Source organism: Galeopterus variegatus, unplaced genomic scaffold (assembly GCF_000696425.1).
Source record: "Galeopterus variegatus unplaced genomic scaffold, G_variegatus-3.0.2 Scaffold732, whole genome shotgun sequence".
NCBI classification, from domain to species: Eukaryota; Metazoa; Chordata; class Mammalia; order Dermoptera; family Cynocephalidae; genus Galeopterus; species Galeopterus variegatus.
The window spans coordinates 416466-428864 of NW_007726843.1; the positions used below are offsets into that span (position 1 = coordinate 416466).

Here is a 12399-nt window from a genome sequence, read left to right on the forward strand (position 1 = left end):
AAAAAAAAAAAAAAAAAAAAAAAAAAAAAAAAGTTGAAGGTAGCAATCTTTGACAAGAAAATATTGAGAGTAGATTGCTACGTGCATTTTAAAAAATGAAAAGAGAAAGCATTCCCTACATACTGGAAGTAAAACAAAATTTCTGTTATTTAATAAAGAGCATCTATAAAAACTACAACAAATATTCCACTTAAAGATGAATCTTCCTGTTAAAATCAGACATGCGAGAGGTGCTTATTACATCTATTCACCATTACATTGGAAGGCCTAACCTGCACAATAACACAAGTAAGAACTGTGAAACAAATGGAATAGAAGAAGTAAAACTATAAGTATCAATAGATGATATGATTGTCTACATAGAAAAGCAAAAAATTCTATACATAAATTACTAATAAGAGTTTAGCAAGTTTGACAGATGTAAAAATGATATTCAAGGGCCGATTACATTTTAATTAATCAGCTCCAAACAAAAAATGATATTATAAAAAGACACAATTCACAATAGCAACAAAAAAATACGACCTAGAAATAAGTCTAACAAAAAATGTGGAAGATCGGTATGTAGAAAAGTGTAAAACTTTACTGTAAGGTATTAAAGTAGAACTAAATAAAGAGAGAAAATATTTTCATAAACAGAACATTCAAAAATGTAAAAATCTCAAGTCTCTCCAGTCTAGCCCACAGATTTAATGCAATTCCAACTAATATTCCAACATGGTTCTCCATAGAACTTGACTAGATAAATACATCCTCAAATAAAGATGGTGGTTATTTCTTCCTTTCCAATTATTCTTCTACTCAGCCTCCCTCCCTCTTTTCAGGAACTCCTTTTGATACAAATTATTTAACAGCAAATGTGCTCTGGGCTCTGTTCTGAGCACTTTATGTATAACAACATCCTTACTTCTCACAGCAAACTTCTCTGGTAGGTACTGGTAGTAATGCCCACGTTACAAAGAGGTTAAGGAACTTGCTAGTAAGATATGGAGTCAGGAATCCAACCACCCAGGAAGTCTGGCTGCCGTGTCCATCCTCTTACTCTCCAGACCACCCCATCTGTTAGACAAACATTAAAAGTAACTTCAATTTCCCTCAAATTTTCCCTTCTATTTTCCTTCTCTTTACATATTTTGGCACTACTCTGATCTCGAGCTGTTGGTTTTCTTCCTCCCTCTCTCCCTCCCTTCCTTTATTCCTCTTTCATTTCTTTTTTCCTTTTTTTTTTTTTTCCCCTTTCTTCTTTTTCAATTCTGGGGATATTTATCATTTCTAAGAAAACTTTCTTTTTCATGTGTCCAATTCTTATTTTAAGTATATCAGCAAATATTTCTCCATTTATTTATTTATTATAAGTATTTATATTAATACTCATATTTTGTTTGGGGGGTCTAGTTTTTCTGTTCACTTTGGTGCTCTATCTTTGAGAATGTTGAATTGTGCTTGTCTATTGGTTTATGTTGATGGTACATTTCTCCATTTATTTATTTATTATAAGTATTTATATTAATACTCATATTTTGTTTGGGGGGGTCTAGTTTTTCTGTTCACTTTGGTGCTCTATCTTTGAGAATGTTGAATTGTGCTTGTCTATTGGTTTATGTTGATGGTACTGAATTGCCAAATAGAAGAGTATATTTCTGCAACTTAAATGTGAATTACTACTTAAATGTGAGCTAATAAACTTTCTGATTCCAAGAGCCTCTCCTGAGATAAGAGGATGAAGGTTGGTCGTGCTGCTGGGCCAGGTGTATGAGGTGCTGGCATTTTGAACCCGGGGGCACCTTACTCTTATCTGAAGCATTTTTGTTTCTTAGCCCCCAGTGACGATGTCGATCACTTAAAGTATAGTTAGATGTCAAATCTTAACTTGGAGAAAAATGCAGAGGGTAATTTCTCTTATCCTCTGCTACCTTTAGGAAGATGACAAGTTTGCCTCAGGCTTGACTTGGTTTCTTTCCAGATTCCAACATTTATATTAAAGCTTCTGATTTGGCTCAGTTCCTTTTGATTCCTCTCTCTCCCACTCAAATTCTTATTTTTCTCTTGGTGCTAAATCAGGATGAGGAACAAGACTTTTGACTTCCACTGTTGCTACAAAGGAGGATTAGAGGCCAAATCAATTTATTGGCCATTGCATTAGCAAGACTGAGTTTTTATTGTGCTCAATTAATTGTGTCTTCTCTTCGTCAGACACCTATGTGTGCAAGTGACAGGAGGCTAACTAAAATGGCTTTGGAAGAAAAAGAAAAGAGGAAATTGAGGTAAGTCACAGAAGATAAGTGCAAGCACAATTCTAGAGAACACAGAGACTAGAATTAAACTTCCCCTGCCCCAAACAAATCTAAACCTCAAACTTTCTTCTCAGCTGTCCTTTTGCACTTTCCCTCCCTTCTCTTAATCTTTTCCAAGAGGCAAAAACATGTTTGCTGGCAGTTCTGGAGTCTCATTCTTCCTATCGATAAAAGAGAAGAAAAAGCAGCTGTGTTCAAACTCCAGGTCTGAAGATCCCAGGAAGGCTCTTATTGGTTCAGCCCAGAATACTTTATTACCCTTTGAACCAATCGCTGTGGTCTTACGGGTGCCATGTCAAGTACCCTGATTGGTCACTTCTATCATCCCAATGTTTTTCAAGCTACAGTTCACTGCTCTCTTGTAAAATCAATTTAGGGCCTCATGAACAGCATTTTTGTCTTGTTTTGTTTTGTTTTTGGCTTAAACAACAGGAATTTAAATTCTCACAGTTCTAGAGGGTAGGAAGTCCAAGATCAAAGTGCCAGCCAATTTGGTTCCCTGGTAAGGGCTCTCTTCCTGGCTTACAGATGACTGCCTTCTTGCTGTGTCCTCACATGGCGGGGGAAGACTGAGGGGTGTGGGAGGTAAGCTCTCTGGAATCTCTTCTGGTAAGGTCATTGCTATGGTTTGAATATGTCCCCCAAATTTCACGTGTTGGAAACCTAATCCTCAAATTCACATGTCCATTGGAGGTGGGGCCTTCGGGAGGTAACTAGGATAAGATAAGTTCATCAGGGTGGGATACCCACTATGAGACTGGTGGCTTTATAAGAAGAAGAAGATAGACCTGGCTGGCACACTCTTGCTCTCTCACCATGGAATGCCTTCCACTACGTTATGACACAGATAAAGGCCCTCACCAGATGCAGCACAGATTCCAGTTCCATGCCTCTGGACTTCCCACTCTCCAGAACTGCAAGAAATAATTTTTTTTTTGTATAAATTACCCAGTCTATGGTATTCAGCCATAGCAACAGAAAATGGAGTAAGATAGGCACTAATTCCATCACAAGGGCCCATGATAACCTCATCTAAACCAAATTACCTCCCAAAGGCCCCACCTCCAAATACCATCACACTGGGGGTTGGGGCTTCAACCCATGAATTTGGAGGTGGGACACAGTTCAGTCCGTGGCAATATTGTTGCTAGGAGCTCTATCTATTTAAAGACTGGCTAAATGAAGTTCTCCAAACAGAAATAAAATAACAGACAAAGGCTTGGGACTTCAGAAAAGAAAAAAGAATATAATAGGTTAGAATACCCTTCTCGTGAGCTTTTAAAACCATATTTGACAGCGTGGTTTTCTAACCAAAATGGACTAGGCTAAAATAGAATGGAATAGATAGTGAATCCCACTTAGTGAGAGTAAGGATTGTTTTGAGAAACTTTTGATTTCTGAAGCACAGGCATATATATAATAAACACATAGATAAATATTGCAGTACATTTTAAAAACATGTATTTCTTGCTGTAGGTCATACTCCAAAAGGGCTGAAATTCTCTCTACTGCACGTGTTTTATATATTTTATTTCTATTAATAATGCCTCTGTTTCCCAGATTTAAAGCTTTTGTTCAGACTTTCGAAAAGGACAGCCTTGAAATGATTGCTCAACCACAAAGTTGCTTCATTGTCATTACTCTATGGGTTTAACGGGCAGATACACTAATTTCTCCTCTGGACTCCGAAGTCAAAGGTTTGTACGTGTGCTTCCCTCCCCACTCTAGGTCAGGCTCTGTTCCACAGTCCGGTCTGGGAACTGACCTAAGGTGCTGGTTGTTAGATGACGGTAGCCACCAAAGAAGATTAAGATCACTTAGAACTAGGTTTAACAAAAGCAAGTTTTAGACTAATATCTGCCACATGTACAAACATTTATGAAAACTTCTAAGCATCACATTGCACAGAATGTTCATTCCTGGCAGTTGCAACAATATTCCAGAGGCAGGATTCTGTTATCCTTAGAGTCAGTGTCAGGCAAAAGCAAATCAGTCAAAACCAATGGTCTGGATACAGACTCATTTAGAAATGAAGATTAGGGTATCCTCCGTAAAACTACAGCTTATAGATCTTGCTGGATTTTCCAGATACTGTTATCCTTAGAGTCAGTGTCAGGCAAAAGCAAATCAGTCAAAACCAATGGTCTGGATACAGGCTCATTTAGAAATGAAGATTAGGGTATCCTCCGTAAAACTACAGCTTATAGATCTTGCTGGATTTTCCAGATACAGACTCGGCAGAATCTGATTTTGGCAGAAATGTGGCTGGCAGACACCCTTGTAGGTGCCTCCTCTGGCCTGTGATGCTTTTTCACGTAATTTTGGCTGACCACCCTGGAGTGAGACTTCTTGGGGAAACTAACATCCCACAGAGCAAAACCTTAAACTAGTTGGGACATACATAGCTTTCTATATTAAAATATTTGAAGGCAAAATACAATCTTAGCATGCCAAATACAGTATTAAAGCACATTCCATAGGCTTGGAGAAGGAAAGAAGTCAACAATTAACAAATTCATTGAAACTCGACTGCAAATAAAGCAGCCCAGATAAACAAAACTGCCTTAAAAGTGCTTTCCCGGATACCACACGAAAATGTCTCTCACGTAACTACAGCTAGCACGAAAATCCAATGCTAAACTAAACTTTAAGGAGACCGCTGTTACATAGCGTCGCTGAAAAAGACAAAGTGAAGAGGAGACTGTCCAAGCAACAAATGAAAGGAATGGAAAGACTTTTTGAAATACTGTTGTGCAGTATGTCTACGGTTGTCTCTGAAATCGTGACTGGCTCTTTAAAGAGTCTTTAGTTTCATTCGCTTTTTTCTGAAAAGCGGGTCACCTGCTGGGTTTTATTATCTGGGGGCTGGGAACTGGGGGCGTTACTTGCCCTTGGCTTTGTGGTGGCTCTGGGTCTTCTTGGGCAGCAGCGCGGCCTGGATGTTGGGCAGGACGCCACCTTGAGCAATGGTGACTTTGCCCAACAGCTTGTTGAGATGGCCAGCTGCAAGTGCCGCGGGACCTCGGGGGTCAGGTACTCCAGTTTCGCCGCCAGGTACACGGGGGCGCCGCCCAGGCCGGCTCGGCGTAGCTGCCCTTGCGGAGCAGGCGGTGCACGCGGAGCAGGCGATGCACACGGCGGGGCGCACGAGGAACTGCAGCCCGCCCGGGAAGAGCGCGTCTTGGGTTTAGCGGGAGCCTTGCAGCCCTGCTTCCCGTGTCCAGACATCTGCCACGCAGCGCCCTCTAACGCAAAAGAGAAAACGAAAATGAGAGGCCAAAAAGGGATATACAGTGTGTTTACATATAAATGTATACGTGTGTGTATGCATATACACATATATATACACGTAATCTGCCACGCAGCGCCCTCTAACGCAAAAGAGAAAACGAAAATGAGAGGCCAAAAAGGGATGTACAGTGTGTTTACATATAAATGTATACGTGTGTGTATGCATATACACATATATATACACGTATGTGTGTATACACGTGTGTGTATATACGCACATATGTGTGTGTCTATATAAAAAAGCTGAAGCCTACAATTAGCATTCTTATTGGATGAATTCTTAAAAGTGCCCCATCTAAGTAAAGTAGAATTGGCAGATACTTTTACACGCTCTTTCCATTTTGTTTCATCCAATCAAACTTCAGTGTTTCTGAGAACTTCATTTGAATACAGGTACCTACAGGACTCCCGTTGTCTCCATTCTCTTCTCAGGGAAACCAGAAACTGGTTTTGATATGCCTGGGATTTTGAAGTGTTCTATGATCTCTAGAAAGGGCTCTAAGAAAACCATGTGCAATGTGTATTTTTTGCATTATTTGAGATATTCACTTCCTATATGGAAGACAAGAAAATGAATGGGATGTAGATGTATGAAAGTTATAAGATATGGTATGTATTGATGGTAATTAATAAGTCGATCATGTATAAATTAAGAAATGGAAGGACCAAGAGATATCTAACATTCATGAGGCCTGAAATAGACATAAGACATCTGGGCTCAAAGTACTCATGACATATTAAATATACAACAGACACTAAATATTCAGGGTACACTTCACACATAGGAACACTCAGTATTTGTGAGGTCTTGATTCAGTGATCTGGTAGGGGCACCCATTCCGTCATCATGTGTCCTCTGTTTAAAAAAACACGATACTATTCAGCCTTAAAAAAGAGGAAATCCTGTTATTTCAACAACGTGGATGAACCTGGGAGACATTATGCTAAGTAAAATAAGCCAGGCACAGAAAGGTAAATACCACTTGATCTCACTTGTATGTGGAATCTAAAGAAGTTGAACTCTTACAAAGAGCATTCTGAAAATTGCTGGGAGGAGATTTTAAGTGTTCTCATCACACACACACACACAAAAACTATATATGTGAGAAGTCTTCAAAAAGTTCATGGAAAGATTTATATTACCCTTTAATTCTATTTGTCCATGAACTTTTTGAAGTACCCTCTTATGTGAGGTAATGGATGTTACTTAGTGTGATTTAGCCATTCTACAATGTATACATATATCGAAACATCATTTCATATATCATAAGTGTATATAACTTTTATTTGTCAATTAAAAAAAGAAATAAATAAAACCCATGGCTGTTCAGCAGGCTAATCAGCGAGCTACAGCTGTGGCCAGATACACTCATCCCTATGTCTCTCCCATAGTGCGTGTGTTATTATCCTCCTTCATGGTACCTTCCATCTGTAGACTCTTTTGTTGTAACCTCAGTGCTGGTCCTTGTAACCACACCATCAACAAGGAAACTTAATGTGGCAGAGAGAGAAAGACAGGATGCTTGAACCCTATGTACTCCCGGATTCAGTATTATGGACCTCAATCTTGCTTGCTCCTTATTCTAAGCATGTAAAATTACCTCATCTTTTCCCCCTTGCTTCTGGCTGTAGGCTTTAAATTTACTTAACCAGCTGTGCAAATCTAGCATCTTAATTTGGCCTATGAGCTTTTCTGTCCCATGGATGGCCAGCCTTCCTGTTGCAAACTTGGACATTCCTTTGCATCATGGCAATTTCCAACAAGCCACCATAATTAAGATCAAGAGAAAAACGAGAGAAATAGAAGCTCAGCCGTGGGAGAGATACTCAGTCTGACTAACTAGTAACCTTGTAGGATGTTGAAGCAGGCACACCATCACGGCCATGTGCATCATCAATTCCTTTTGCAATGGCATTTTTGAGTGCACCACTGGTGAGGACTCCTACCTGGTCCATCACAACAGATAATTGACCATTACCTCTAGGCAGTTCAAAAGTCTGTATGTTTCCTACCGCCTGGGGAGCTAGACAAGCACGCTATGTCTGAGTTCACTGATGCCATCACCAAGTACACTGGCTGCCAGTGAGTCCCTTTTATCAGGACTTGAACATCATGAACCAAAGATATTTTTAGAGCCACCTTAGTTTTTAAGATTAGAGTTCTAGTTAATGTGTCTTTTAACTAATAATTCATTGGTTGTACTAATAATTCATTGGTTGTGAATCAACCAATCAACTAGTAAGTTAACACAGCAGGAGGAAAAAAAGTGTAAATTTTTCCTCAGCTTTAACAGCCTCTTTATGAATGACTGGGTATTTTGCAGTTTTTTGTTTCCAAGATTGTATACTACTGTGTGTATGTGCTCTAATGTACCAATTATGAAGCAATAACTTCTATTCCTTTACTTTCTTATTAAAGGCTTTAAATACCATTTCTCTCTATGTTTAAAGCTTTTCCTAAAGGTTTAAATACCATCTTCATAATGTTCTCAACCTCATATGGTATCTTAGTTTAACTCTGCTTCCTAATGTGCTGGTCCAACCCCTCTATAATTTGTTTTTTTTTTTTTTTAATTTTTCCAATTTACTGAGGCTTTCAATCAGTCCTGGAGAAATTGGTGCCTCAATCCAAGTGCCACGTTTTGCAGAATCACTCTTCTCCCCCAGATCAGATAATTTCTGCTCATGTTAGGGTTGGCCCAGCAAAGCAGCCTCCAGCAACAATTGATTATAGGTGGTTGAATATATGACCCAAGAGGACCAGTGTTGTTCCTCATGGACTTAGATTGAAGAGGTCAATCTTGTTCAAGTGGTTGAAGTTGAAATCTGCAAAACATTAGGGGGCTATATGGAGAATTTTTTCAAAGTACTATTGGTACAGGCTACACTTAAGTACTAGGCTGTCTGGTTGCCTTTTGCTTTCTGAATGGGACATGCCAAGTATGAATACCATCCAATCAGAGTGGACTTTGAGCAGCTCATTTACATGCATTGCTTCTTTAATTTTCATCTAATCAGAGACTGGGTTGCCCCTATGCCTCATTTGAATATGTCAACTATAAATAAGTCCCACTTGGTATCAGCAGCTCTTTACATCAAAGTAGTGAGAGGCTGGGTCTACCATGCCTGGGTCTTCCTCTAAGTGTTTTGCTATCTCCATAAATGTCTCTAGGAAAATTTGTTTGCTATCTCCATAAAGGACTCTCAGAAAACTTTCACCGAAACTCAAAAGATTAGCAGAGAGATGCCCTAGAGAGAGCTACTTCATCTTCTTTAACAAAGTCTTGAAACAGGTGTACTTCAACATGGTTATTTCATCCAAGGCCACATGTACTAAGAACTATTTTGTCAAGGATATATTCAAATACGTAGTAGGAGAAGCTTGCCACCTGAATCACTGTAATGGGTGCTGCACCATTAGTCTAGCTTACTCTGACTAGTTCAGATACTGGTATTTGAAGTGGGGTACTACCATAACAAAAAACTGAAATAATTTTGCTCCCACTACTGCATGACAAAATCATAGAGACAATGAAGATGATGCAGTATCAACTGTATTTCAGTTAGGATGGTGGAAAAATTGTGTGCAGATGAATAACAGCAGATTAGAATGTGGCATGTTGCACATTATTTGTTGGCTGAGCCAAATGCCATTTTAAAATCCTTACTTTTTCATTCACCTATATTTACAAAAAGAAAAAGAAAAAAGAGAGAGAGTAAGAAAAAGAGACAATCAAAGCTAAAATTCAGTTTTCAAGCCTCACTTGCAACTAATGAGGTCATAATACACATTTTCTGGACAAGGACACATAAGCATTTTCTTGCTTTGAGAATGGATGTGAGCTCCACTGACTATAAGACAAAAGAATGAGGAGAAAAGAGAAAAGGCTGAGGATATGTATATCAGCATGGAGGTGACAGATAAACTGAAAATCTCAATGGCTTACAAAAATAAAGGTCTGTATCTTGTTCACACTACATGCCCATTGAGGCTGTCTTCAGCCCTGTTCCATGTCATCCTCCCTTCAGGACCTAGGTTGATGGGGTAGCCTCCATGTGGAATGTGGGTGATTGCCTCATGGAGAAAAAAAATAAAGAATGTGGTGGGCCATGAACTGGCCCTAAAATTTTATTGTAGAGTGACTAATTTGACTTCTCATATTTTATTGGCCAAAGCAAGTCATATAGACAACAAGCCTGGTGTCAATTGGATAGGAAAATATCACCATCACAAAGGGAAGGGCAGAGATGTTTGTAAATAGGAATACAATCCATTCCAGTCTAAACTTCTGATCCCAAATATTCAGTTCATGCTCCTTTCCACAGACAAAATATGTTCAATGGATGCCCCTCCCCCTCCTACAAGAAAAGAAAACCCAAAAGTCCCATCCAGTTATAGCATCAGAATTGAAGTGCAGGATCTCATGGTAATGTCGACATCCATCTAGATTTGGGTCCTTTTGTTCTGAAAACCAATAAACTAAAATGACAAGTCTGCCCCACCTGCACTCCACCTCACTACCCAAGGTTCAACAATGGAACAGGAACAAGATAACTATAAAAACAGGAAACAGAATAGATACTGTCTAAGGAAATTCTGAAATCATCCAGGGTAGATGTTGTACCCTGGAGGTGGGGAACATTCCTTGATTAATTTAGCTCTATAGCCTCAGAATAGTTCCACAGCTCATCGTTTTCCATGGTTCTTGGCTCCACCTTCTGGGAAATCTTTTATGTTTGCATTATTCTTGGCCACATTTAAAAAGGTCACTGGAGAATATGCCCCTCCTTAGGAACCATGCAGCTTTCACAGTCCATCTTTTGCCAAAAGAAGATTGTTGTTTCAGGCAACATTTTAAGTCCTGAATAGTCACAGTCTTCTTTAGTCCAGGCTGATTTGTATTAAACTCTCAGGAACTTTTTCGGTGTATTGCTTATTTAGTTACAACCAACTTAGCACACTGTCCTCATCAGCCCCCTCTCCAAATTCTTTTTGAGATTTGCTCCTTTCTTTCCAGCTCTCTCACTGGACTTAACATTGAGCATTTTGAGCCTATCAGGCTCCAGTGGGAAAGTCACGTCCTTTGTCTTATCTTCCTGAGCCATTTTGTTGAACCAAAAGTATTTTCTGGATACTATTCTACTTCAGAGGTTTGAAAAATTGGTTACACGGTTACTTTATTGTTTTGACTCTGGTTCTTGTCATGAGAATGAATTTTAGTAAGTATTTTGTTAAGTCATTTCTCAACTGAGAGAAAGTTTCTTCTTCCAAATCTCCAAGTATAGATATTCTGAAACTGGCCGATTATTTTCTGGCCTCTTATATTTTTGGAAAACTTTGTCGAATGCAACCAATAGTAACAAAGGTACGCTACTAACAAAAGTTTTAATATTTTACTCACGTATATCAAGGATTATCGTTCTAGCCTCTAAAAATGTTTTTTTTGTTTGTTTTTTGTCTTTTTGTCTTCTGATCAGTCCTAAAGCCAACACTACTCATTTTGCGTTTTCATTTTTTTGATTGTTTCTGTTACAATAGCTCTTGACTACTGGTACTAATTTTTGTATCAGTCAGGACAGGGTAGGTTTTGCAGCAATTACAAATAATCCCCAAGTCTCAATGGTTCACAACAACCTGCTTCATGCTACATGTTCAGTAGTCACCTGCTACCCTGTTCCACAACATCTTCACACTGGGATCAGGATGATGCAGCAGCTTCCACCTAGAACATAACAAGTCTCACAACAAAGGGAAAGGAGAGAACTAGGAAAAATTTTCTGACTAGAAATGACACATGTCATATTGGCTCAAATTTCATTGGTCACAGTAAGCCACATGAACAATCTTGATAATAACCAAGCAGGGAAGTATAATATTTCCCCAAGTGAGAGGAAGGAAATATTTTTCATACATATCATTGCTGGACTAGAAAAGTAGAAAGAGCCTAGGTCCTTGATGTCATTACTTTAAAGCAAAAACCATAAAAAGAGATAAAGAAGGCCACTATATAATGATAAAAAGATCTATCCATCAAGAAGACATAACAATCATAAATATATATGCACCTAATGTCAGAGCAGCCAGATTTACAGAGCAAATACTATTAGATCCAAAGAAAGAGATAGACACTACCACCATAATAGCAGGGAACCTGAACACCCTACTCTCATCATTGGACAGATCATTTAGGAAAAAAATCAACAGAGAAACAATACTTTAGACCAGTTGGATTTGGCAGATATCTACAGAACATTCCATCCAACAACCTCAGAATACTCATTCTTCTCATCAGCACATGGAACATTCTCCAGGATAGACACATTTTAGGTCACAAAGAAAGTCTTAACAAATTCAAAAAAATTGGAATTATTTTATGTATTTTTTCTGATCACAATGGACTAAAATCAGAAATCAATAATAAACGAAACTCTGAAAACTATACAAACACATGGAAATTAAACAACATTCTACTTAATGACATGTGGGTCCAAGAAGAAATTAAACAGAAAATCAAAAAATTTCTTGGGGGCCGGCCCTGTGGCTCACTTGGGAGAGTGCAGCGCTGGCAGCGCCAAGGCTGCGGGTTCGGATCCTATATAGAGATGGCTGGTGCGCTCACTGGCTGAGCGTGGTGAATATGACACCGAGCCAAGGGTTGTGATCCCCTTATCGGTCAAAAAAAGTTTTTTTTTCTTGAAATAATGAAAATAATGACACATCATACCAAAACCTGTGGGATACTGCAAAAGCAATATTAAGGGGGAAATTTATCGCATTAAATGCTTACTTCTGAAGAATGGAAAGGTGGCAAAT

General features: G+C 38.8%; 1 protein-coding gene across 1 annotated transcript in view; it reads right to left on the reverse strand.

The window, feature by feature from the left end:
- The window catches only part of SLC17A3 (solute carrier family 17 (organic anion transporter), member 3), a 31463-nt gene extending 23922 nt beyond the window's left edge, over positions 1 to 7541 (reverse strand). Inside the window, exons 1-2 of the mRNA XM_008571872.1 lie at positions 7427 to 7541; positions 5279 to 5539 (exon numbers count right to left, since the gene is read on the reverse strand). Coding sequence (XP_008570094.1) covers positions 5279 to 5539; positions 7427 to 7541 — 376 coding nt within the window. The remainder of the gene's footprint in view (positions 1 to 5278; positions 5540 to 7426) is intronic.
- Positions 7542 to 12399: the final 4858 nt, after the last annotated feature.